The sequence below is a fragment of the Symphalangus syndactylus genome, chromosome 6, assembly GCF_028878055.3.
Source record: "Symphalangus syndactylus isolate Jambi chromosome 6, NHGRI_mSymSyn1-v2.1_pri, whole genome shotgun sequence".
Lineage (NCBI taxonomy): Eukaryota > Metazoa > Chordata > Mammalia > Primates > Hylobatidae > Symphalangus > Symphalangus syndactylus.
Genome location: NC_072428.2, coordinates 38,847,565 through 38,874,049, shown reverse-complemented (window position 1 = coordinate 38,874,049; position 26,485 = coordinate 38,847,565). Strand labels below are relative to the sequence as shown.

The window sequence follows — 26,485 nt, the reverse complement described above, 5'->3', positions numbered from 1 at the left end:
ACTGTAACCACCACTAAATAACATTGTTTTGGAGGTACAAGCCAAAACATTTATTTATTTTTATTTTTTAATTTTTATTTTATTTTATTTTATTTTTTGAGAAGGAGTCTCACCCAGTCACCCATGCTGGAGCGTGCAGTGGTGCAGTCTCAGCTCACTGCAACCTCCGCCTCCTGGGTTCAAGGGATTCTCCTGCCTCAGCCTCCTGAGCAATTGGGATTACACGTGCCTGCCACCACTCCCCGCTAATTTTTAATTTTCAGTAGAGACAGTGTTTCACCATGTTGGTCAGGCTGGTCTCTAACTCCTGACCTCAGGCGATCCACCCGCCTCGGCCTCCCAAAATGCTGCGATTACAGGCGTTAGCCACCGTGCCTGACCTAGCGTAAACATTTATACAAATAAAAAAAATTTGGAGGTAAAGTAATTGGAAAGGAGGTGATAAAACCATCTTTTCTCACAGATGATATGATGTTTATATATATGTGGAACACCCAAAATAATTAATGGAAAAATTTACTGTGAACAATAGGAAAATTGAGCCCCTCAATAGGAAAATTATGGTAAACTTAATCCATAGAAATCAATATTTTCCATATGTATGTAACAGCCAGTTAGAAGACAGAATGGAAGAAAAGGACTCCATTTACAATAGCAACAAAGATAAAATGTCCAGAATAAACCTACTCAGAAATGTGCAAAACTGACCGACAAAAACTTTAAAATACTCATAAAGGATGCAAAAGTAGACTTGAATAAGTGGGAAGACACAATAACTTTTTGATACAAAAGCTCAGTGTTATAAACATGTCAGTTTTCTCTAGATTAATATATAACTTAAACATAATCCAAATAAAAATATATACTTTTATTTTTCTGGCACTAGCCAAAAAAAATTTTTTTTTTAAAGTGCATATGAAAAAGGACACAAGTAGGCCAGGCATGGTGGCTCACGCCTGTAATCCCAGCACTTTGGGAAGCTAAGGTGGGCAGATCACCTGAGGTCAGGAGTTCAAGACCAGTTTCACCAGCATGGCGAAACCCTGTCTCTACTAAAAATACAAAAATTAGCTGGGCATGATAGCACATGCCTGTAATCCCAGCTACTCAGGAGGCTGAGGCAGGAGAATCGCTTGAACCCGGGAGGCAGAGGTTGCAGTGAGCTGAGATCACACTATTGCACTCCAGCCTGGGTGACAGAGTGAGACTCTGTCTCAAAAAAAAAGAAAAGAAAAGAAAACACAAGTAAGAAAACTTAGATACCTCTGAAAAAGAACAATAAAGGACTAGATATTAGAAATTGAATCTTTAATATCTATTAAATCTTTAATATTAATATTAAATTATGTCACTAAGCCTCAGTCATTAAAACTGTATGGCTTAGGCAGAAAAGTAGAAAGACCAGTGAAACACAATAGACATTCCAGAAGTAGAGTTAAATACACAACATAATTTAGTTTAATATAAAGGTGGTATCTCATTATTGGATAAAGATATGTTTTTATTTTTGTTATTATTAATTTATTTTTTTTAGACTGGTCTCACTCTGTTGCCCAGGTTGGAGTGCAGTGATGCAATCACAGCTCATTGCAGCCTCAGACTCCTGGGCTCAAGAGATTCTTACACTTCAGCCTCCTGAGTAGCTAGGACTACAGGAGTGTGCCACCATGCCTGGCTAATTTTCTTTTTTTTTTGGAGAGACAAAGTCTTACTGTGTTCCCCAGGCTGGTTTGAGGGAACTCCTAGCCTCAAATGATCCTCCTGCCTTGGCCTCCTAAAGTGCAGGGATTATAGGTGTATGCCACCACACCCAACAAATTTTTAACTAAGTAGTGTTGGTATAACTTGCTAGCCATTTGGACAAAGGTATGGTTAAAACCATATCTCTTATATCCTTTATCAGAATAATTGTAAATGAATTAAAGATTTGAATGTAGAAAATAAAATAATAAAAGTACTATGTGACAGCACAGGTGAATTTCCTGTATTATCTTGGAATGAACTTTCTAATTATGAGTCAAAATCAAGGAGTAGATTTAGCCAGTGGAAGATCTTTCAAGCTGGTTCATGTGTCCTTGTGATATCCTCCCATAGGATGGTTATCTGGGGGGTTTGTTGTCATTAACATCTGAACATTTAACTCTTGGAATAGTGGTTCTAAAACTTCAGATTGCATGAGAATCTCCTAGAAATCTTATTAGAAATGTAGATTACTAGATCTCACCTCCAGAGATTCTGGCTCTGGGAAAGAGTATAGCAATCTACATTTTAAACATATAGTCTTAGAAAACAAATACCAAATACTCATCATCCTGAAATTAAGGATATCAATGAGAAGTAAATTAAGTCATGCCATGCTACTTGGGGTAGTCAGGCATGCAAGGTAATTCCATACTTGAAGCCAGGCCTAAGATGTGTGGAGATTTCTCTCCCTGGGACTACTTCCATCCCCTCAGTCTTAACAGTATCCTCTTCATTCCATGATGGGTACTGAATTTCATTGCATAAAGACAGTCTAGGCTGGGCATGGTGGCTCACGCCTGTAATCCCAGCACTTTGGGAGGCCAAGGTGGGTGGATCACCTGAGGTCAGGAGTTCGAGACCAGCCTGGCCAACATGGCGAAACCCTGTCTCCACTAAAAATACAAAAAAATAGCCAGATGTGGTGGCATGTGCTGGTAGCTACTTGGGAGGCTGAGGAAGGAGAATCGCTTGAACACAGGGGGCGGAGGTTGCAGTGAGCTGAGGTCACGCCACTGTGCCCTAGCCTGGGTGACAGAGTGAGACTCTGTCTCAAAAAAAAAAAAAAAAAAAGAAAAGAAAACAGTCTGATGTAACTTAGAAACTAAGGAATATTTTCTTATTGCTTCAGTATGAATTGAAATATCTGATAATTTGAGGAAGGGCTTAAACAGTCTTAATTTTAGGGAGGGGGTAATTTTTAAAGTAGGCAGTTTTTTTTGAAATATCTGATAATTTGAGGAAGGGCTTAAACAGTCTTAATTTTGGGGAGGGGGTAATTTTTAAAGTAGGCAGTTTTTTTTTCTTTTTATTGAAACAGAGTCTGGCTATGTTGCCTAGGCTGGTCTTGAACTCCTGAGCTCAAGCGATCCACCTGCCTCAGGCTCCCAAAGTGCTGGGTTTACAGGCATGAGCCACCATGCCTGGCCCATTCATGTGGGTTCAAATGTAGAAAATATAGAGCAAAAATCTACCTGATATTTTTGTATCCTGTCAGTTCCCAACTGACACCATCCTCCTTGGGTTTATCTATTTGTTTATTTTTAAGATAAATTGAGATGAGGTTTTGCTGTGTTGTCCAGGCTGGTCTTGAACTCCTGTTCCTGGCCTCAAGTGGTCCTCCTGCCTCAGCCTCCCAAAGTGCTGGGATTATAGGCATGAGCCACTGCGCCTGACTCTTGAGTTTCTTTATATATAAGCAAATACAATTACAATTTTTTAATTGTCCCTTTCTTATTATGCAAAAGGAAATACACATTTTTGTGCATTTTTTTCAATTAATAATATATTTTGAATATCTTTCTGTATTAGTACATAGAGACCATCTCTCTTTTTTTCTTTGTTTTTTACAGCTACATAGAACTCCATTATATGGATATACTATAATTTATTTAGCCAGGCCCCTGTCAATTGACATTTAGGTTATTTCTAGTGAATTATCTTGTACATATGTCACTGTGTATCCCTATAAGATTATCTTTACGATAATTTCCCCACAGTGGAATTGCCAAATCAAATTTTATATATATATATTATACATGTATAATATATATAATATATAATACATGTATTATATATATAATATATATAATATATGTATATATAATATACATATATATTATAATATATGTATATATAATATATATGTATATATAATATACATGTATATATAATATACATGTATATTATAATATATGTATATATAATATACATGTATATATAATATATATGTATATATAATATACATGTATATATGTATATATAATATACATGTATATATGTATATATTATATATGTATATATAATATATGTATATATAATATATACGTATATATTATATATACGTATATATAATATATACGTATATATTATATATACGTATATATAATATATACGTATATATTATATATGTATATATTATTTATATGTATATATAATATATGTATATATTATATATATGTATATATAATATATGTATATATTATATATGTATATATTATATATATGTATATATAATATATGTATATATAATATATATGTATATATAATGTATGTATATATAATAGATGTATATTATATATGTATATATTATGTGTATATAATATATGTATATATTATGTGTATATAATATATGTATATATATTATGTGTATATAATATATGTATATATTATGTGTATATAATATATGTATATATAATATATATGTATATATATTATATATGTATATATGTATATATAATATATATTATATATACATATATAATATATAATATATACATATATAATATATTTTATATATACATATATGTATATATTATATATACACATATGTATATATATTATATATACATATATACACATAATATATACATATAATATATACACGTAATATATATTATATGTATATAATATATACACATAATATATATTATGTGTATATAATATATACACATATATGCATATAATATATACACATATGCATATAATATATATACATATATATTATAATATATATACATATATATTATAATATATGTATATATATTATAATATATATGTATATATATTATATATAATATATATACATATATATTATACATATTATATATGTATATATTATATATACATATATATTATACATATTATATATGTATATATTATATATACATATATAATATATACATATATTATATATACATATATACATGTATATTATATATACATGTATTATATATTTTATATATATATTATACATGTATTATATATATATATAAAATTTGATTTGGCAATTCCACTGTGGGGAAATTATCCTAAAGGTAATCTTATAGGGATACACAGTGACATATGTACAAGATAGTTCACTAGAAATAACCTAAATGTCAATTGACAGGGGCCTGGCTAAATAAATTATAGTATATCCATATAATGGAGTATGTATATATAGTATATATGTATATATAATATATATGTATATATAGTATATATGTATATATAATATATATGTATATATAGTATATATGTATATATAATATATATGTATATATAGTATATATGTATATATAATATATGTATATATAGTATATATGTATATATAATATATATGTATATATTATATATGTATATATATTATATATTATATGTATATATTATATATGTATATATTATATATTATATGTATATATTATATATGTATGTATTATATATTATATGTATATATTATATATGTATATATATTATATATTATATGTATATATGTATATATAATATATATGTATATATTATATATGTATATATAATATATATGTGTATATATAAAATATATATGTATATATTATATGTGTATATATAAAATATATGTATATATTATATATGTGTATATATAAAATATATATGTATATATTATATATGTGTATATATAAAATATATATGTATATATTATATATGTGTATATATAAAATATATATGTATATATATAATATATGTGTATATATATATACACATTTGTAATTTTGATAGATATTGCCACATTTGCCTCTAGAGAGGTTGTATCAATGCACATACCTGCCAGCAATAATTCCTCACAGCCTTACTAATGGCATGTGTCATCAAACTTTAGGAGTTTTCCATTCTGTTAGATAGTATAGCAGTACAGTTTTAATATGTATTTCTCTTATTTTGAGTGAGGTTAAGGGTCTTTTTATATATTTCACTGTCTGGTCATATTTTTTTTAGGGGTAAGTCTTAAAACAAGTATTTTTTTCATAAATAGAACTGCTAGTACAGTGCCATACTTAGAATTCAGTGAAAACTTGGTTGAACCAGATTTAGCAGTTCTTCACTTTCTGGCATAACACTATGTTCCAGGATCAACTTGTATCTACCTTGCCCCAGCTCTGGAATGAGCCATTTCTCTGAGGAGGACTGGTTTTTCTTAAGGGGCAAGTATATTTTAGATCAAGAGCTGGCACTAGGTACGCTCCTTGCTACTGGAGTGTATTTTCTGGGCACCTTAATTGCATGGAGCTAGGAAATATGCATGTCTATACACATAGACACATATATACACACATACATATTCATATACATGTGAAACGTGCATATACATGTTAAATGTACATATTTTAGAAATGCTGAGTTCACACAGATAGTGCTAATTCCCATTCATCTCTAGCAATTTCTTTCTTACCTTTCACCATTCCATATTTGTATATTCCTTCTTTCTAAGTGAGAGCTGATTTCCAACAACTTCAACAATGTACCCATTTTGCTCAGTTCTGTAAGGGCTCATATTTGGTTGTTTCTGGTGAGCTGTCTTGTATGTATATCCAACTGTGTATCCATTACATGTGTCCACTATGTAATATAACTGAAACAATCCAGCATCACTTCACCCATTTCACTATAGTAAATTGTAACTTGTTTTTTAAAAGTTAAAAAAATTGATATTTCCTTAAAAATACATCATAATTAAAAGGAATTTACCTAAATTAGATTTTTATTGTTTCATAAGTGATCCATTGGAGCAATATACAAGGAATTCTTTCATGTAAGCTTTAGAGCAATTATTTTTAGAAATTCTACTTAAACCTTTGATAAGGATACTATATTAGAGTTTAATTAAAAGCAGGATATTTAATAGTTTTAAGATAATTAAAAAGGGTTTGTTATTGTGCTGATAGTCAACTAGTCGTTTTAGATATAGCGTTAAAATATGCATAACGCCAGGCATGGTGGCTCATGCCTGTAATCCCAGCACTTTGAGAGGCTGAGGTGGGAGGATCACTTGAGGCCAGAAATTCAAGACCAACCTGGGCAATATAGTGAGACCCTGTCTCTTCCAAAAATTAAAAAAAAAAAGAAATTAGCCAGGCATAGTGGTGCATACCTGTTGTCCTAGCTACTTAGGAAGCTGAGGTGGGAGGATTGCTTGAGCCCAGGAGGTCAAGGATGCAGTGATCCATGATTGCACCACTGCTCTCCAGTTTGGGTGACAGAGCAAGACCATGTCTCAAAAAAAATGAGAGAGAATTTTTAAAAATACACATGTTAAACTGCATTCCACTCTAGGTTCAAGGACACTACCTTTAACTAGAATAACATATGCAGTATTCATAAAGTAAATATAAGCCTTTATTCTAAAACTTTGGATTTCCTTATAAAATCCTATAGGAATAAATATGAAATCTTTTTCTTATGTATAATTATTATAATGTTTCTAGCTTCTAGAAATTGATCATTTACAGTTTTCTCATTTTCTTTCAGATATAGGCATGGACCACCAAGCTCTTCTAAAACAATTTGATCACCTAAATCACCTGAATCCTGACAAGTTTGAATCCACAGATTTAGATATGCTAATCAAAGCGGTGAGAATAATTCCAAAAAGTTTTGTCTTTATTGTGCCTTTGAGGTTTTGTAATTTGACAAGTAAACCCAATGAAATGGAAATATAACTTTTATATATTCTGTAGAAGATCTTTAAAGGAAGGTAGCTTAACCCTTATTAATACAGATATTAATATGTACATACAGGTATAAAATCCCTTATCCACAATTCCTAAATCCAAAAGCTGTAAAAACTGAAACCTGGCCTGAATGAACCAATTATAGTAAAACAATTTACAGTTTTTATTTAACCTACTTAGTGTGAATATTTATAAATTTTGCTTAAGAAATACTAGTCTGTTTGATTACAGATGCTACAGGGATATTCCATAATATGGCATATGTACCATATTCCCTTTCTTTAAGGTAGAAAATCCTGAAGCACATCTGGCCTCAGGGATTTTAGATAAGAGTTTGTGGACCTCTCATATTATTTGTGAATGGAATTAGTTCTAGCCTGGCAGGTATTAGATTAGTTAAATGGTTAGAAGCCATTTTAGTTTTCTGTACTGTCTAGATTTGATATAGTTCCTTTCTTCTTCTTTTTTTTTTTTTGAAATCAACTTATATATTGCGTGCTTATGAGGAGTTTCCTAAAGTTGGGGCTAGCTTTGAACTTTTAGTTTCTTTGAATACTCTCTAGTAATAATAATGACTAAAATTGCTGGGCATGGTAGCTCATGCCTGTAATCCCAGCACTTTGGGAGGCCGAGGTGGGTGGATCACCCAAGGTCAACGGTTCAAGACCAGCCTGGCCAACGTGGTGAAACCCTGTCTCTACTTAAAATACAAATATTAGCCAGCGGTGGTGGTGAGCGCCTGTAATCCCAGCTGCTCGAGAGGCCTCAGGAGGCTGAGGTGAGTTAATCGCTTGAACCAAGAGGCGGAGGTGGCAGTGAGCCGAAATCGTGCCACTGCACTCCAGCCTGGGTGATGGGTGAAACTCCGTCTCAAAAAAAAAAAAAGAAAAAACTTGACTAAAATTAAATGGTAGAATTTAAAAAGAGGAGTCCAGTATGTTTTTGCCTTCCTGTACCACTTCTGTTCAAGAGTATGCTATATTCAAGAATGGCTTTATTTACATTTTTCAAATGAATGTTTTTATTTAACTTAAATGCATTATTGTATTTCAGGCAACAAGTGATCTGGAACACTATGACAAGACTCGACATGAAGAATTTAAAAAATATGAAATGATGAAGGAACATGAAAGGAGAGAATATTTAAAAACATTGAATGAAGAAAAGAGAAAAGAAGAAGAGTCTAAATTTGAAGAAATGAAGAAAAAGCATGAAAATCACCCTAAAGTTAATCACCCAGTAAGGACTGTGACTTTATGAAACCATTTTTAGATAAAGATACTTCTTTGTATCAGCAGATTTTTATTGTGTTATTAGTACTTAAATCTTGATTCTTCTGCCAAGTTCCTCAAATTTATATTTTGAGTCTGTACAGATAGATTATATTTTGTTTTGAGCAATTTTTTTTAATTGGTTCACAGGGAAGCAAAGATCAACTAAAAGAGGTATGGGAAGAGACTGATGGATTGGATCCTAATGACTTTGACCCCAAGACATTTTTCAAATTACATGGTAACGATTTGATACAAATATTAATATTTATATCTGCTGTTTGAAAAAATATTTGCTTTCCTCCTAATTAATTTCTGCAAAGGTCTGCTATTGAGTTCTAGTGAGAGTAAATGGTTAGAGTTTTTCTAGGGTAATATGATAGTCTTTATTGCCCACCTGCAGTATAAAATGTTTTAGATCAGTAGCTCTGTCTTTATACTGGCTTTTACTGTTGAGTCATATGAATTACTGCAAAGTTCTCTGTTAAGTGAAAACTAAACTGTGACTAGCTAGGTTATGTCTAATAGGCTTTATGCTATAATATTACATTTTACTTCTACACTTATAGAATATTGCTTTACTTTATATTTTTGGAAAAAAATGGTCAAGATATGCTTTCCTCACAAATGATTACGAATTACAAATAAATATAGCATATTTATCAGTTCAGCTGATCTAAAGCTTCATGAAAAAGAATAAATGCTTTTCTGCAGTCTATTGATGCTTCACATCAGTACTACTTTTGTAAACCCTTTATAAATCATTGTATTTTAATTATTTTCTAAGGTATTAAAATCTATTTTTGCATTTGTAACTTTTAAACTTTAGATGTTAATAGTGATGGATTCCTGGATGAACAAGAATTAGAAGCCCTATTTACTAAAGAGGTAAAGGAGTTTATTAAGTATTCAGTGTTCTTGTTCTCTCTTTTTTTCTTGTTACTTTCTTTCCTTTCATGTTCATTTAAAATTTTTCTTTTTAGTTGGAGAAAGTATATGACCCTAAAAATGAAGAAGATGATATGGTAGAAATGGAAGAAGAAAGGCTTAGAATGAGGGAACATGTAATGAATGAGGTATGTTTTAAAAGTTTAAGATAATACGTTATTTCTAAGTATTATTCTTGCAATATATCTTACTTTAAGATGGAAAATATACAGAATTTATATTTAAATGGAGTTTGCGTTTTTTTGTTGTTTTGTTTTTTTGAGACAGGGTCTTACTCTGTTGCCCAGGCTGGAGTGCAGTGGTGCAATCATAGCTCACTGCAGCCTCAACCTCCTGGGCTCAAGCAATCCTTCGGTCTCAGCCTCCTGAGACTGAGGAGGGACCACAAGCTGGAGCCACCATGCCTAGCTAATTTTTTTTTTTTGAGATGGAGTCTCACTCTGTCACCCACGTTGGAGTGCAGTGGCACAATCTCGGCTCACTGCAACCTCCGCCTCCCAGGTTCAAGTGATTCTCCTGCCTCAGCCTCCTAAGTGGCAGGGATTACAGGCACCCACCACCACACCTAGCTGATTTTTTATTTTTAGTAGAGACAGGGTTTCAGCATGTTGGCCAGACTGGTCTTGAACTCCTGACCTCAGGTGATCCATCCGCCTTGGCCTCCCAAAGTGCTGGGATTATAGGTGGGATTACAGGCGTGAGCCACTGGCCTTTTCTGTTTGTTTTTGAGACACAGTCTCACTCTGTCACCCAGACTGGAGTGCAGTGGTGCAGTCTTGGCTCACTGCAACCTCCGCCTCCCGGGTTCAAATGATTATCTTGCCTCAGCCTCCTGAGTAGCTGGGATTACAGGCATGCACTACCATGCCTGGCTGATTTTTGTATTTTTGGTAGAGATGGGGTTTCACCATGTTTGCCAGGCTGGTCTTAAACTCCTGACCTCAAGTGATCCACCCACCTCGGCCTCCCAGAGTGCTGGCTGGGTTTACAGGCATGAGCCACCGCACCAGGCCGAATTTTTTTTTTTTTTTTTTTTTAAGAGACAGCATGTCTTTGCCACGTTGCCCAGGCTGCCAGCTAACTTTTTAATTTTTGGAGACACAAGGTCTTGCTATGTTGTCTGGGCTGAAGTTTTCATTTTTGATCCAGATTATTATACTAGATGCCTTTAGTATGAATAAAATAATTTGTAACTACTTTAAAATATTCTAAAAGATAAAGATGCTACTGCATATCAGGTATAAAACATTTTTTGGGAGGCTGGGCACAATAGCTCGTGCCTATAATCCCAGCACTTTGGGAGGCTGTGGCAGGTGGATCACTTGAGGTCAGAAGTTCGAGACCAGCCTGGCAAACATGGTGAAACCCCGTGTCTACTAAATATACAAAGATTAGCTGGGTGTGGTAGCGCATACCTACAATCCCAGCTACTCAGGAGGCTGAGGCATGAGAATCGCTTGAACCCGTGAGGCAGAGTTTGCGGTGAGCCAAGATTACATCACTGTACTCCAGCCTGGGTGACACAGCAAGACTCCATCTCAAAACCAAACCAAAGCAAACCCTTTTTTCAGTACTGAAAAACAAAAACAAAAAACCACCTCTGGTTACTGCCTCATTTCTCTGTTTCTCTTCAAAGAGTTGTCTATTCTTCCTCTTCCTGTTAATTCTTCACCTTTCCTTTTCGCCTTAATCTGTGCTAATACAGTTGATGCCTCCCTCTTTCTTGAAATGCTTTCTTCACTTGGCTTTTAGGAAACCACCCCTCCTCAGTTTCCTCATACCTCACTCTCTCTTCTTTGCTGGCTCTTCCTCTTCTTTCCAAGTTCTATGTATTGCATTGCCCTGGGCCCATCCCTTGGCCGTGTTCTCCTTTCTAGCTTCGTTCTCTCCTTAAGTGATAGTGTGGAGCCCCATGTCTCTAAATATGTTCTATATCTGCATGTATGCTGGTGAGTTCAACATTTTTATCTTCAGCTGTCTCCTTTCTCTGAGTTCTAGGGTTGTATCTACTTGACAGTTTTCCTTGTGTTTAACTCACATCTTCTTCAAACCCAGATCTGTTCCTTCCTCAGCCTTTTTCATTTCAACAAATGAATCATAATTCATCTAGTTGCTCAGGCTGTCATCCTTAACATCTTTCCTCACATCCTGCATTTCCTCTATAAGTTCTATTTGATCTATCTTTTAAACAGATCCAGAATTTGACCACTTCCCCCCACTTCCACTACTATTTAATACCAATCAAGTCCAAGCAAGTCTCCTAACTGGCATCTCTGCTTCTATTCCTTACCCCACTGCAGACACTTCTTCATAAGTACGCAGAGTAAACTCTTAAAAGCATAAATCAGGTCATCTGCTCTCTTGCACAGAAATACTTCAGTGGCTTGCAATTTCCATTGTAATATGATCCCAAATCCCTCCTATTTCCAAAAGATTCGTGACTTCATCCTTGCCTTGCTCTCTGTGACTCTCCTCTGGCCTTCTGATGTTTACCTCTCATCAAGCTTGTTCCCATTTTAGGGCATTTGGACTTAATATTTCTTTTTTCTGGAATACCCCTTTTCTAGATCATCACAAGGTTTTACTTCCACCGAGTCTGTGCTCAACTGTCCATGGTCCATCTAATGACTACCCTCATTTAAATATTTGCCTTTCTCTGCAGTTCTTGCTCTGCCTCTCCTCCCTCTAAGCCAAAAACTCTGATATAGGCATCATATGCAGGGTAACTGAATCCCACTATTTTGCTTCAGTAACTTTCATCTGAATTTTTGAGCTGTAAATGCTAAATTGGGATCTCTGTTGACTGCTGACATCCTAACTATCAAGTGAATTTCTTTGACCATTATAGAGTACACCTTTGTAACGAAATTTGCCACAGGCTATAACAGCTATACAAGAGGGTTTGGAGAGTTTGTCAGCTTTAGTTTTGATTTTGGTAATTGTGTTTTTTTAAGAAAAAATGTTGAGAGCATTTTAATTTAACTTCCTTTACTCTTGGCCAAAACTGTCCTCTTTCTGGAATGGTTCTTTTTCTTACCCAAGAACTTGGCTTCAAGAGGGATTATACATATTATGGTAAAGGAGGAGGACAATACCAGTCACCTAACCACTCAGATCAGCTGACTGAAACTTAATGGTTTTGTGGGCATTAGGTATATAGATATCTCATATTTTCTAATTTGAATTATATAGAAGAGAAAGATATTTATTTTGTAATTCTAGTATAATGTTGAGTGCTCTGTTTTTTATTTTTTTCCTCCAGTTTCTGTGGAAGTTAGGTGAGTCCTAATTGCTGTATGTTTATGTAGTGGCATCTATTACAAGACAGTTGATAGTGTCTAAATAATATGAGAAAGATTTACTTTATATTATGTATACATTTTCTTTTAATCAGGTTGATACTAACAAAGACAGATTGGTGACTCTGGAGGAGTTTTTGAAAGCTACAGAAAAAAAAGAATTCTTGGAGCCAGATAGCTGGGAGGTAATAGAACCTACTCTAAATGAGATGTATGGTTCAACAAATTCTAAATCAGTCTATTCTACTTTTAACTTTTATTCCCCATTATGTTTGCATGTATAGTCTTACTATCTTGGGATTTTTATATAAATGTCACTATAAAATAATGAACTTGATTTCTTGGAAAGCTTGTAGCAATTTATTTCTTGTTTATAATCATACTGCATAAAATTAGAAGTCTTTTAAAAATTATACTTTTTTTCAAAGTATAAAATAGGATTCGCTATTGAAAATTAGAAATATAGATATATTGAAAGAATAAATTAGAATTCACCTATAATTTTGCTACTCAGAGGTAGATTGTTGAGTTATGCATCATATTATGTTAATTTGGAATATATGCAGTTTGTATATATAGTATATGCACATATAGCATACAGTATGTAAACAATGTATTGTCTCATTTTAAATTCATACATATACATATATTCATATTTATGTGTTTTTTTGTTGTTTGTTTGTTTTTCGTTTTTTTGTTTTTTGAGACGGAGTCTTGCTCTGTTGCCCAGGCTGGAGTGCAGTGGCGTGACCTCGGCTCACTGCAACCTCCGCCTCCCAGATTTAAGCAATTCTCTGCCTCAGCCTCCTAAGTAGCTGGGATTACAGGTGCCCACCACCACGCCCGGCTAATTTTTGTATTTTTAGTAGAGATGAGGTTTCACCATCTTGGCCAGGCTGGTCTTGAACTCCTGACTTTGTGATTCACCCACCTCGGCCTCCCAAAGTGCTGGGATTACAGGCATGAGCCACCGTGCCAGGCCAGTCATATTTATGTATTTTTTAAAATGGCTTCATACTGTATAAATGACTTTGTATGTTGATGAAATACTTTTTAAAAATTGAACAATATTTCACAAACATCTTTTAATATCATTCTTCAAAAACATGATTTTTAAAATGACTACCTAACATGCAGTTATATGGTTGTAGCATAATTTATATATCCATTTCTCCAGATTTAGACATTTTGGGTAAATTCCAGTATTTTACTGTAATGACACTATGATGACTATCTGTTTCTTCACACATTTTTGGGCAATCTATAATGATTTCCCTGGGATTAACTCCCAGGAATAGAACTATTCTTAAGATTTATGAACAATGTTTTAAATTTCTCAGTATATCTTGGCAAACTAATCCAGGAAAGTATATCAACTTGTAACACAGTCAACTGTGTATAAATGAATGCATAGACAACTTGAAAAGAATAGTTGAGAGGCACCAACCAAAATGGATGGAAGAAAGAACATAGTCTTTTTCTACATAAAAACTGAACATATTACTATTTAAATTAAAATTTTAATTGTCCAGAAAATAGTTTGAGAAAGGGTGAACAGCTATTCTAGTTTACCCAAGACTAAGGAATTTCCAAGGATGTGGAACTTTTCATTGCTAAAGCCAGACATTTCTGGGCAAATTGGGACAGTTGGCCCCTTTAGTTTGACATCAGAAAAGTCAGCCTCTTTTTGTATTGGGTTTTTGTCTAACATTTGAAATGTTTCTTGACTTTGGTGAAGAAGGAGAATGCTAAGATTATTTGAATCTACATTCCCTTTAGTGCATCTGGTAGACTAGAAGATCAATAGATAATTATGTACTTTTAAAATTTTGACATAATTTCAAATTTACAAGAGTTTCAGGAATAGACAGGAAATCCCTGAATACATTTCAACCAGATTTAACTACATTTGCCTTTTCTTTCTCTCTTTTTCCCTCCTCTCTATTTTTAATCTCTATATGTGTATGTATAACATATAATTATGTTGTAATGTATATACGTATGTATATGTATGTATATATATAAACATATGTGTAGGTGTACATATATGTAAAGTTTTAAATTGCTTAAGAGTAAATTACACATCATACCACTTTAATCTAAAATACTTGAGTGTATATTTCTTGCAAACAAGGATTTACCTTATATAATCATAGTAAAATTATCAATACTACACACATGGTACTCTTCTCCAATCTCTAGACTTAGTGAGATTTTGTCAATTTTCCCAATAATATCCTTTATAACAAAAGAAAATCCAAGATGATACCTTGAATTCAGTTGTAATGTCTTTCTAGTCTCCTTCAATCTGAAACAATCAAGAGGACAGACTATTATGTTATACAATGTCCCTTGAATACCACAGAAGAGATGCTCAGTGTATCCTATTAGAAGGCATATGTTGACGATCCCCATAACTGGTAATGGTAGCTTTGATCATTTTGTTAAGGTGGTGTCTACCAGATTTTTTGATGTGAAGTTATTATTTTACCTTTCGCATTTTAAAAAGTATCTTGTGTAGCCCACCATAGTGAGAGAATCAGAAGTCAGTTTTTGTTTTTTTATTTTATAAATACAGACCGAGTCTTACTATATTGCCCAGGCTGGTCCTGAACTCCTGGGCTCAAGGAATCCTCCTGCCTCAGCCTCCCAAAATGTGTGAGCCACTGTGCCTGGAAAGAAGTCAGCTTTTTTTTTTTTTTTTAATAGTTTTAGGAAAAATAAAGACAGGGTCTCGCTCTGTTACCCAGGCTGGAGTACAGTGACGTGATCTTGGCTCACTGCAACCTCTGCCCCCATCCCCCTCAACCTGCCTGGGCTCAAGTGATCCTCCCACCTCAGCCTCCTGAGTAGCTGAGACCACAGGCATGCACCACCATGCCTGGATCTTTTTTTTGTATTTTTAGTAGAGGCAGGATCTTGTCATGTTGCCCAGACTGGTCTTGAACTCCTGAGCTCAAGCAATCTGCCTGCCTTGGCCTCCCAAAGTACTGGGATTACATATGTGAGTCACCGTGCCCAGACAGAAGTCAGCTTAAAAAAAAAAAATTCATTCAACATCATACCAAAAGTATTTTCACATAATATTTGTAAGCCTTATTTTAAAAGCTATGGAGGTATATAAACATTTTTTAAGGGTTTGACATTTAGATTATTTCATTTTTTACTGCTATTTTAAAAAGAAAATGCTGCTACAAATACATTTTTATATAAAGCTTTTTATGTGATTAGGGTTGTTTTTTAGGGTATATTCTCAATGTAGCATTACCAAGACCCAGGGAATATTTTTAAGGCTGTTTTTAAAGCTTGAACATCCTGATACACTGAAAGTAAGGAAGTCCCTAAAGAATGATACAGATATGTCACAAAGACACAAAAGCCAGTTTGAAGAAACTCTCACTGGCCAAATCTGGGACAATTTGAATGTGGAAATGATGATAAGGATTAGAGCTTATTGAATAAAACAGGAAGCCATGAGTCTACACTGAAATAAGTAGAGGGAGAGACAAGGGTGAATTCTTTTGCAAAATTGCTTTTCAAAAGACTCACACCATTTATATTTCCACCATTAAAAACGTATGCACTCTTTAAACATATCAGAGCTGGGCATGGTGGTGCCCATCTGTAGGCCCAGCTACTTAGGAGGCAGGAGGACCACTTGAGCCGAGGAGTTTGAGACCAGTCTGGGCAATGTAACGAGACCCTGTCTCAAAATAAAAAAAAATTTTTTTTAAATACTCTGAGAATATGTGAATGTATTATTATTGATGTCCATTGATGATTCTAGCTAGAATTATTACTGTGATGGTTGACAAATGGAGATTTTCTAACCTGATCATCCCTTCTACATTTGTTAGTTGGCTTTCTACCGTAATGAAAAACTATTCCTTCCCCTCGACCTTCTACTTATATCAGTGTAGACTCATGGCTTCTTTTATTCAATAAGCCCTCATCTTCACCATCATTATTTCCATACTCAAATTGTCCCAGACTTGGCCAGTGAGAGTTTCTTCAGACTGGCTTTTGTGCCCTTCTGACATGTCTGAATCATTCTTTGGGGACTTCCTTACTTTTAGTATATCAGGATGTTCAAGGCTTACCTTATCCTTTCCCTGACCCAACCCAGAATGACCCATTTTTCTGAGGAGCCCTACAGACCAAGATCTGGGCCCTGGATGTTCCCCTTGCTACTGTAGTGTCATTGCTTCCAAGGTCTTGTCAGATGACAGGGCTGGGGAATTAAAAGAATATGTATATAATATAGATGTGTATATGTACATATGTATACACATACATGCACACATACATATACACACCTATACACATTAATATTCATTTCTACATATCTATCAATATATATTAAAACTCATGAATTTACACTGATACCTCCAGTTGCAATCCAACAACTCTTGATTTCTTTTTTTTCATTTTAATTTTTTAAAGTTCAGGGGTACATGTGCAGGTTTATTATATAGTTTATATATATAAACTTGTGTCATGGGGTTTTGTTTTACAGATTATTTTATTACCCAGGTATTAAGCCCTCATACCCATTAGTTATTTTTCCTGATCCTCCTCCTCCTCCTGCCCTCTACCCTCCCATAGGCCCCAGTGTGTGTTGTTCCTTGCTATGTGTCCGTGTGTTCTCATCATTTAGCTCCCACTTATAAGTGAGAACATGCAGTATTTGGTTTTCTATTTCTGCATTAGTTTGCTAAAGATACTGGCCTCCAGCTTCATCCATGTTCCTGCAGGGGACATGATCTCATTCTTTTTTATGGCTGCATAGTATTCCATGGTGTATATGTACCACATTTCTTTATCTACTCACTTAGGTTGGGCATTTAGTTTGATTCTATGTCTTTGCTGTTGTGAATAGTGCTGCAATGAACATATGTGCCACAACTTTGATTTCAACTTAGCATTCTATCTTTTGCCATATTTCATGCAAAACCTAACTCCCTTTTTCTTAAAAATATTTCATTTATTCACTCATTCCTAGAATGTACAAGAAGTTTCAGAATACTAATCCATGCCTCTGTAAAATAAAAGTTTAAATTTTGTTTAGATTTTGTTGTTGTTGGGGCCAGTGCAGTAGCTCACGCCTGTAATCTCAGCACTTTGGGAGGCCGAGGTGGGCAGATCATCTGATATCAGACCTGGCCAACATGATGAAACCCTGTCTCTACTAAAAATACAAAAATTAGCCAGCAGTGGTGGTGCACTCGGGAGGCCGAGGCAGGAGAATCACTTGAACCTGGGAGACGGAGGTTGCAGTGAGTCGAGATTGCACCCCAGCACTCCAGCCTGGATGACAGAGCAAGACTCTGTCTCAAAAAAAAAAAAAAAAAGATTTTGTTGTTGTTATTTTTAATGTGAGGGCATATTGTACAAATACTGTGATCAAAAATTACTTGGGTTAGTTCATTTTTTTCCTCCCCATTCTGTGGGTTATCTTATTCATTTAAAATAAAAGTACTATTTATTTACTTCTGTTTTCTATTCAAGTTTTAGTATTTTCCTGTCTTGTGGATTTTAATTTTCTTTTCTTGAGTATGTGAAACATTAACACGTTTCCAAAAATTGAATCTATACACAGAAGGTGTATTCAGACAAGTTTTTTTCTTTATTTTTTTTAATAAGTAAAATTTGTTGTGTGTGCATACATAGTATGTGTATATATTTACGGGGTACTTAGATATTTTGGTAGAGGCATGTGATGTGTAATAATCACATAATGGAAAATTGGGTATCCATCCCCTCAAGCGTTTATCCTTTGTGTTACAAACAATACAATTATACTCTTTTAGTTATTTTCAAATGTACAATTAAATTATTATTGACTATAGTCCCCCTGTTGTACTATGAAATACTGGGTTTTATTCATTCTATTTTTTTTTTTGGTACCCATTAACTGTCCCCACCACTCCCCAACTCCACACCTTTCCTAGCCTGTGGTAACCATCCTTCTATTCTCTATCTCCATGAGTTCAATTGTTTTGATTTTTAGATCCCACAGATAAGTAGGAACATGTGATATTTGTCTTTCTGTGCCTGGCTTATTTCACTTAACATAATGACCTCCAGTTCTACCCACGGTGTTGCAAATGACAATCTCATTCTTTTTTTATGGCTGAAATAATACTCCATTGTGTATAAGTACCACATTTTCTTCATCCATTCATCTGTTGATGGATGCTTAGCTTGCTTCCAAATCTTAGCTATTGTGAACAGTACTACAACAAACATGGAAACACAGATATCTCTTTGATATACCAATTTCCTTTCTTTTGGGTTAAGATTGATTAAGATTGGTGGGTCATATGTTATCTCTATTTTTAATTTTTTGAGGAACTTCCACACTGTTCTCCGTAGTGGTTGTATTCATTTACATTCCTACCAACAGTGTACGAGGGTTCCCTTTTTTCCACATCCTTGCCAACATTTATTATTGCCTGTCTTTTGGATAAAAGCCATTTTGACTGGGGTGAGATGGCATCTCATTGTGGTTTTGATTTGTGTTTCTCTGATGATCAGTGATGTTGAGCACTTTTTCATATGCCTGTTTGCCATTTTGTCTTCTTTTGAGAAATGTCTACTCAAGTCTTTTGACCATTTTTGTCAGATTATTAGATAATTCCCTATAGAGTTGTTTGAACCCCTTATATATTCTAGTTATTAATCCCTTGTCAGATGCATAGTTTGCAAATATTTTCTCTCATTCTGTGGGTTATCCCTTCACTTTGTTGATTTTTTGCTTTGCTCTGCAGAAGCTTTTTTACTTGTTGTGATCTAATTTGTCTATTTTTGCTTTGGTTGTCTGTGCTTATGGGTATTACTCAAGAATTTTTTGTTCAGGTCAGTGTTCTGGAGAGTTTCCTCAATGTTTTCTTGTAGTAGTTTGATAGCTTGAGGTCTTAGAGTTAAGTCTTTAATCCATTTTGATTTGATTTTTGTATAAGGCAAGATATAGTTATCAAGCTTCATTCTTCTGCATATGGATTTCAGTTTTCCAGCACCATTTATTGAAGAGATTGTATTTTCCCCAATGTATGTTCTTGGCACCTTTTTCAAAAACGAGTTTACAGTAGGTGTGTGGATTTGTTTCTGGGTTCTCTATTCTGTTCCATTGGGCCTGTATGTCTGTTTTTATGCCAGTACAGTTGTGTTTTGGTGACTATAGTTCTGTAGGATAATTTGAAGTCAAATGATGTGATTCCTTCAGTTTTGTTCTTTTTGCTTTGGTTATTCTAGGTCTTTTGTAGTTTCACATACATTTTAGGATTGTTTTATCTATTTCTGTGAAAAATGTCATTGGGTATTTTGATAACATATTGCATTGAATTTGTAGATTGCTTTGGGGAGTATGGAGATTTTCACAACATAGATTATTTCAATCCTTGAACATGGAATATCTTTCCATTTTTTGATGTCCTCTTCAATTTCTTTCATCTGTGTTTTATAGTTTTCATTATAGAGATCTTCTTTAGTTAATTCCTAGGTATTTAGTTTTATTTGTGGCTATTGTAAATGGGATTACTTTTTAAATTTCTTTTTCAGATTGCTTATTGTTGGCATATAGAAATGCTGCTGATTTTTGTATGTTGATTTTGTATCCTGCAAATTTACTAAATTTATCGGTTCTAATAGTTTTTTTGTGTGTGGAGTCTTTAGGTTTTTCCCAAATATAAGATCATATCATCTGCAAACAAGGGTAGTTTGACTTCTTCCATTCCAGTTTGGATGCCCTTTATATCTTTTTCTTGTCTTATTGATCTAGCTAGGACTTCCAGTACTACATTGAATAACAGTGGTGAAAGCGGGCATCCTTGTTGTGTTCCAGATCTAAGAGGAAAGACTTCCAGTTTTTCCCATTTGGTATGATATTAACTGTGGGTCTGTCATATATGCCTTTTATTTATCAAGGTATGTTCCTTCTATACCCATTTTTTGAGGGTTTTTATCATGAAGGGATGTTGAATTTTTTCAAATGCTTTTTCAGCATCAATTGAAATGATCATATGGTTTTTGTTCTTCGTTCTGTTGATATATCATATTAATTTGTATATATTGACCCATCCTTGCATCACAGGGATAAATCCCAGTTGGCCATGATGTATGATCTTTTTAATGTATTGTTGAACTCAGCTTGCTATTATTTTGTTGAGTATTTTTGCATTAATATCCACCAGAGCTATTGGCTTGTAATTTTCTTTTTTCAATGTGACTTTGTCTGGTTTTGGTATCAGGGTAGTACGAGCCTTGTCAAATGAGTTTGGAAGTATTCCTTCCTCCTTTAGTTTTTGGAGTAGTTTGAGTAGGATTGGCATTAGTTTTTCTTTAAAGGTTTGGTAGAATACAGCAGTGAAGCCATTGGGTCCTCGGCATTTTTTTGCTGGGTGACTTTTTATTATGGCCTTGATCTCATTACTTGTTATTGGTCTGTTCAGGTTTTGTATTTCTTCTGAATTCAATCTTGGTAGTTTGTATGTGTCTAGGAATTTGTCCATTTCTTGTAGATTTTCCAATTTATTGGCATATAGTTGCTCATAGTAGCCATTAAGGATCCATTGAATTTCTGCAGTATCAGTTATAATGTCTCCTTTTTCATCTCTGATTTTATTTATTTGGCTTTTCTCTCTTTGTCTCTTAGTATGGCTGAAGGTTTGTCAATTTTGTTTAACTTCAAAAAACCAACTTTTTGTTTCATTGATCTTTTGTATTGTTTTCTTCATTTCATATTCATTTTTTTCTGCTCTGATCTTTATTTTTTCATTTCTTCTACTAATTTTGGATTCAGTTTGCTCTTGCTTTTCTAGTTAAGATGCACTATTAGGTTATTTATTTTGAGATTTTTCTTCTTTTTTTGATACAGACAGTTATAAATTTCCCTCTTAGTACTGCATTTGCTTTATCCCATAGGTTTTGGTATGTTGTATGTCCATTATCATTTGTTTCAAGAAATGTTTCAATTTCCTTCTTAATTTTTTCATTGACCCACTGGTTATTCAGGAGCATATTGTTTAATTTCCATGTGTTTGTATAGTTTCCAAAATTCCTCTTGTTATCGATTTGTAGTTTTATTCCATTGTGGTCAGAGAAGATGCTTGATATTATTTCTATTTTTTGAATTTTTTTTTTTTTGAGACAAAGTCTTGTTCTGTTGCCCAGGCTAGAGGGCAGTGGCACTATGTCAGCTCACTGCAACCTTCGCCTCTCAGGTTCAAGCAGTTCTTGTGCCTCAGCCTCCCAAGTAGCTGGAATTACAGGCACATGCCACCACGCCCAGCTAACTTTTGTATTTTTAGTAGAGATGGGGTTTCACCATGTTGGCCAGGCTAGTCTTGAACTCCCAACCTCAAGTGATCCGCCCACCTTGGCTTCCCAAAGTGCTGGGATTACTGGCATGAGCCACCATGCTCAGCCGAATGTTATAAGACTTGTTTTGTGACCTAGCATATTGTCTGTTTGTCTATTTATTTATTTATTTATTTATTTTTGAGACAGAGCCTCACTTTGTTGCCCAGGCTAGAGTGCAGTGGTGCGATCTTGGCTCACTGCAACCTCTGCCTCCTGGGTTCAAGCAATTCTCCTGCCTCAGCCTCCTGAGTAGCTGGGATTACAGATGTGTGCCACAACACCCGGTTAATTTTTGTATCTTTTTAGTAGAGATGGGGTTTACCATATTGGCCAGGCTGGTCTTGAACTCCTGACTTCAAGTGATCCACCCACTTTGGCCTTCCAAAGTGCTAGGATTACAGGCATGAGCCACCATGCCTGGCCTATATTGTCTATCTTTGAGAACGATCCATGTGCTAAGGAGAAAAATGTGTACTCTATAGCTGTTGGATGAAATGTTTATTAAATATCTATTAGATCCATTTGATCTATAGTATAGATTATGTCCAATGTTACTTTATTGATTTTCTGTCTGGGAGATCTGTCTAATGCTGAAAGTGGGGTGTTGAAATCTTCAGCTATTATTGTATTGAGGCCTGTCTTTGTCTTTAGCTCAAATAATATTTGCTTAATATATCTGGGTGCTCTAGTGTTGGGTGCATATCTGTTTACAGTCATTATATCTTCTTGCTGCATGGACCCATTTATCATTTTTTTTTGTCTCTTCTTAGTTTTTGTCTTGACCTCTGTTTTGTCTGATGTAAGTATGGCTCCTGCTACTCCTGCTCACTTTTGGTTTCCATTGGCAGGGAATATCTTTTTCTATCTCTTTATTTTCAGTCTGTATATCTTTATAGGTGAAGTGTGTTTCTTTTAGGCAACAGATCATTGGGTCTTGTTTTTTCATCTATTCACACACTCTATGTCTTGATTGAAAAGTTTAGTTGATTTACTTTCAAAGTTATTATTATTGATAAGTAGGGACTTACTCCTGCCATTTTGTTATTTTTCTGGATGTTTTGCTGTCTTCTTTTTCTTCCTTCCTGTCTTCCTTTTAGTGAAGCTAATTTTCTCTGGTGGCATGCTCTAATTTCTTGCTTTTTTTGTGTATGTATCAATTGTATGTTTTTAGATTTGAGGTTACCATGAGACCTGCAAATAATATTTTATAACCCATTATTTTAAGTTGATGACAACACTGATTGCATAAACAAACATTCAAAAAGAAAATAAATACTTTACACTTTAACTTCATACCCCTGCTTTTTAACTTTTTGTTGTTACTTTTTTTTTTTTTTTTTTTTGAGACAGTGTTTCACTCTTGTTGCCCAGGCTGGAGTGCAATGGCAAGACATTGGCTCACCACAACCTCCTCCGCCTCCTGGGTTCAAGTGATTCTCATGCCTCAGCCTCCCAAATAGCTGGGATTATAGTCATGCACCACTATGCCCAGCTAATTTTGTATTTACAATAGAGACAGGATTTCTCCATGTTGGTCAGGCTGGTCTTGAACTCCCAACCTAAGGTGATCCGCCCACCTCAGCCTCCCAAAGTGCTGGGATTACAGGTGTGAGCCTCTGTGCCCAGCCTCGTTGTTACTGTTTTTTTTTTGAGATGGAGTTTTGCTCTTGTTGCCCAGGCTGGAGTGTAATGGTGCAATCTCAGCTCACCACAACCTCTGCCTCCTGGGTTCAAGTGATTCTCCTGCCTCAGCCTCCCGAGTAGCTGGGATTACAGGCATGTGCCACCATGCCTGGCTAATTTTTTGTATTTTTAATAGACAGGGTTTCTCCATGTTGGTCAGGCTGGTCTCGAACTCCCAACCTCAAGGGATCTGCCTGCCTCGGCCTCCCAAAGTGCTGGGATTATAGGCATGAGCCACCGCGCCCGGCTGTACTTTTTATATCTTATTTTATTGCCTGTCTTGAAAAGTTGTAGTTATTATTTTATTTATTTTTAGTTATTTTTGATCGGTTCCTTGTTTGGTCTTTTACTTAAGTCAAGAGAAGTTTATATACAACAATTACAGTGTTATACTATTCTGTGTTTTTCTGTGTGCTTACTGTTACCAGTGAGTTTTGTACCTTCAGATGATTTCTTTGTTCTCATTAGCATCCTTTTCTTTCAGATTGAAGAACTACCTTTCACATTTCTTATAGGTCAGGTGTGGTGTTGATGCAATTCCTCAGTTTTTGTTTATCTGAGAAGGTCTTTATTTCTCCTTCATACTTAAAGGATATTTTCAGGGAATATACTATTCTAGGGTAAAAATTTTTTTTCCTGTCAGTACTGCAAATATTTCATATCAGTCTCTCTTGGCCTATAAGATTTCCACTGAAAAATCTGCCACCTGAGACAGAGTCTTGCTCTGTTACCCAGGCTGGAGCGCAGTGGCGTGATCTTGGCTCGCTGCAACTTCTGCCTCTCAGGTTCAAGTGATTCTTGTGGTTTAGGCTTCCGAGCAGCTGGGATTACAGGTGTGTGCCACCACATCTAGCTAATTTTTATATTTTTAGGTGAGATGAGGTTTTTCCATGTTGGCCAGGCTTGTCTTGAAATCCTGGTCTCAAGTGATCTGCCCACCTCTGCCTCCCAATAGTGCTGAGATTATAGGTGTGAGCCACTACGCCTGGCTAGGATCCTTTCTTTTTACTTGACCTTTGGTAGTTTGATTATTAAATGCCTTGAGGTAGTCTGACGCGAGTTAAATCTGCTTGGTGTTCTATAACCTTTTTGCACTTGAATGTTGAAATATTTTTGATATTATTCCTTTGAATAAACTTTCTACCCTTATCTCTTTCTCTGCCTCCTCTTTAAGGCCAATAAAACTCCTATATTTGCCCTTTTGAGGCTGTTTTCTAGATCTTGTAAGCATGCTTTCATTGCTTTTCATTCTCTCTCCTTTGTGTCCTCTGTATTTTCAAATAGCCTGTCTGCAAGCTCGGTAATTCTTTCTTCTGCTTGATCAGTTCTGCTATTAAGAGACTCTGATGCATTCTCCAGCATGTCCGTTCCATTTTTTTAACTCTAGAATTTCTGCTTGATTCTTTCTAATTATTTTGATCTCTTTGTTAAATTTATCTGATAGAATTCTGAAATCCTTCTCTGTGTTATCTTGAATTTCTTTGAGTTTCCTCAACACAGCTATTTTGAATTCTATATCTGAAAGGTCATATATCTGTGGTTCTCCAGGATTGGAACCTGGTGCCTTATTTAATTCATTTGGTTAGATCATGTTTTCCTGGGTGGTGGTGATGTATGTAGATGTTTGTTGGTATCAGAGCATTGAAGAGTTAGATACTTATTGTAATCTTCACACTCTGGGCTTGTTTGTGCATGTCCTTCTTTGGAAAGCTTTCCAGGTATTCCACGGGACTTAGGCCCAAAGTCCAGTAATTCTGTGATTTTTGCAGACTCTTAAAAGTACCACCTTGGTGGTCTTGGATAAGATCCAGAAGAATTCTCTAGATTACCAGGCAGAGACTCTTGTTCTTTTCCCTTGCTTTCTTCCAAACAAATGGTCTCTCTCTCTATGCTGAGTCACCTGGAACTGGAGGTGTGGTGATGCAAGTACCCTTTTGGCCATCACCATGGAACTGTGCTTGGTCAGGCCTGAAGCCAACATGGCACTGGGCCTTGCCCAAGGCCCTTTCCCTCATGGCGGTGAGTTCCCTCAGATCCTGGGTGTATCCAGAGATGGTGTCTGGAAGCCAGGGAATGGAGTAAAAAACTAGCAATTTACCTGATGTTCAATTTCACTGTGGCTAAGCTGACACTCAAATCATGATACAGAAGCCTTCCTGCTCTTCACTCCTCTTTCCACAGGCAGAGGACCCTCTCCCTGTGGCCATTACCACCACCA

At 35.0% G+C, this 26,485-nt stretch overlaps 1 protein-coding gene and 1 long non-coding RNA gene across 19 annotated transcripts in view; one reads left to right on the top strand and one right to left on the bottom strand.

Annotated features, from left to right (window-relative positions):
• Positions 1-26,485, bottom strand: part of LOC129484370 (uncharacterized) — a 37,869-nt gene that overhangs the window by 7,389 nt on the left and 3,995 nt on the right. The window contains exon 3 of the long non-coding RNA XR_008658423.2: positions 15,494-15,532. This is a non-coding gene — a long non-coding RNA (uncharacterized lncRNA). The remainder of the gene's footprint in view (positions 1-15,493; positions 15,533-26,485) is intronic.
• Positions 1-26,485, top strand: part of NUCB2 (nucleobindin 2) — a 136,670-nt gene that overhangs the window by 107,260 nt on the left and 2,925 nt on the right. For 12 of the 18 annotated variants that reach the window (XR_010121522.1, XM_055282255.2, XM_063641957.1 and 9 more), the window contains 6 exons: positions 7,504-7,607; positions 8,760-8,945; positions 9,128-9,218; positions 9,807-9,865; positions 9,961-10,053; positions 13,320-13,409. Coding sequence is in view for 17 of the 18 variants with exons in the window: in XM_055282255.2 (XP_055138230.1) it covers positions 7,504-7,607; positions 8,760-8,945; positions 9,128-9,218; positions 9,807-9,865; positions 9,961-10,053; positions 13,320-13,409 (623 nt within the window). In the remaining variant the exon portion in view is untranslated. The remainder of the gene's footprint in view (positions 1-7,503; positions 7,608-8,759; positions 8,946-9,127; positions 9,219-9,806; positions 9,866-9,960; positions 10,054-13,319; positions 13,410-26,485) is intronic. The other 6 variants (XM_055282260.2, XM_055282263.2, XM_063641958.1 and 3 more) reach the window with 1 other exon arrangement.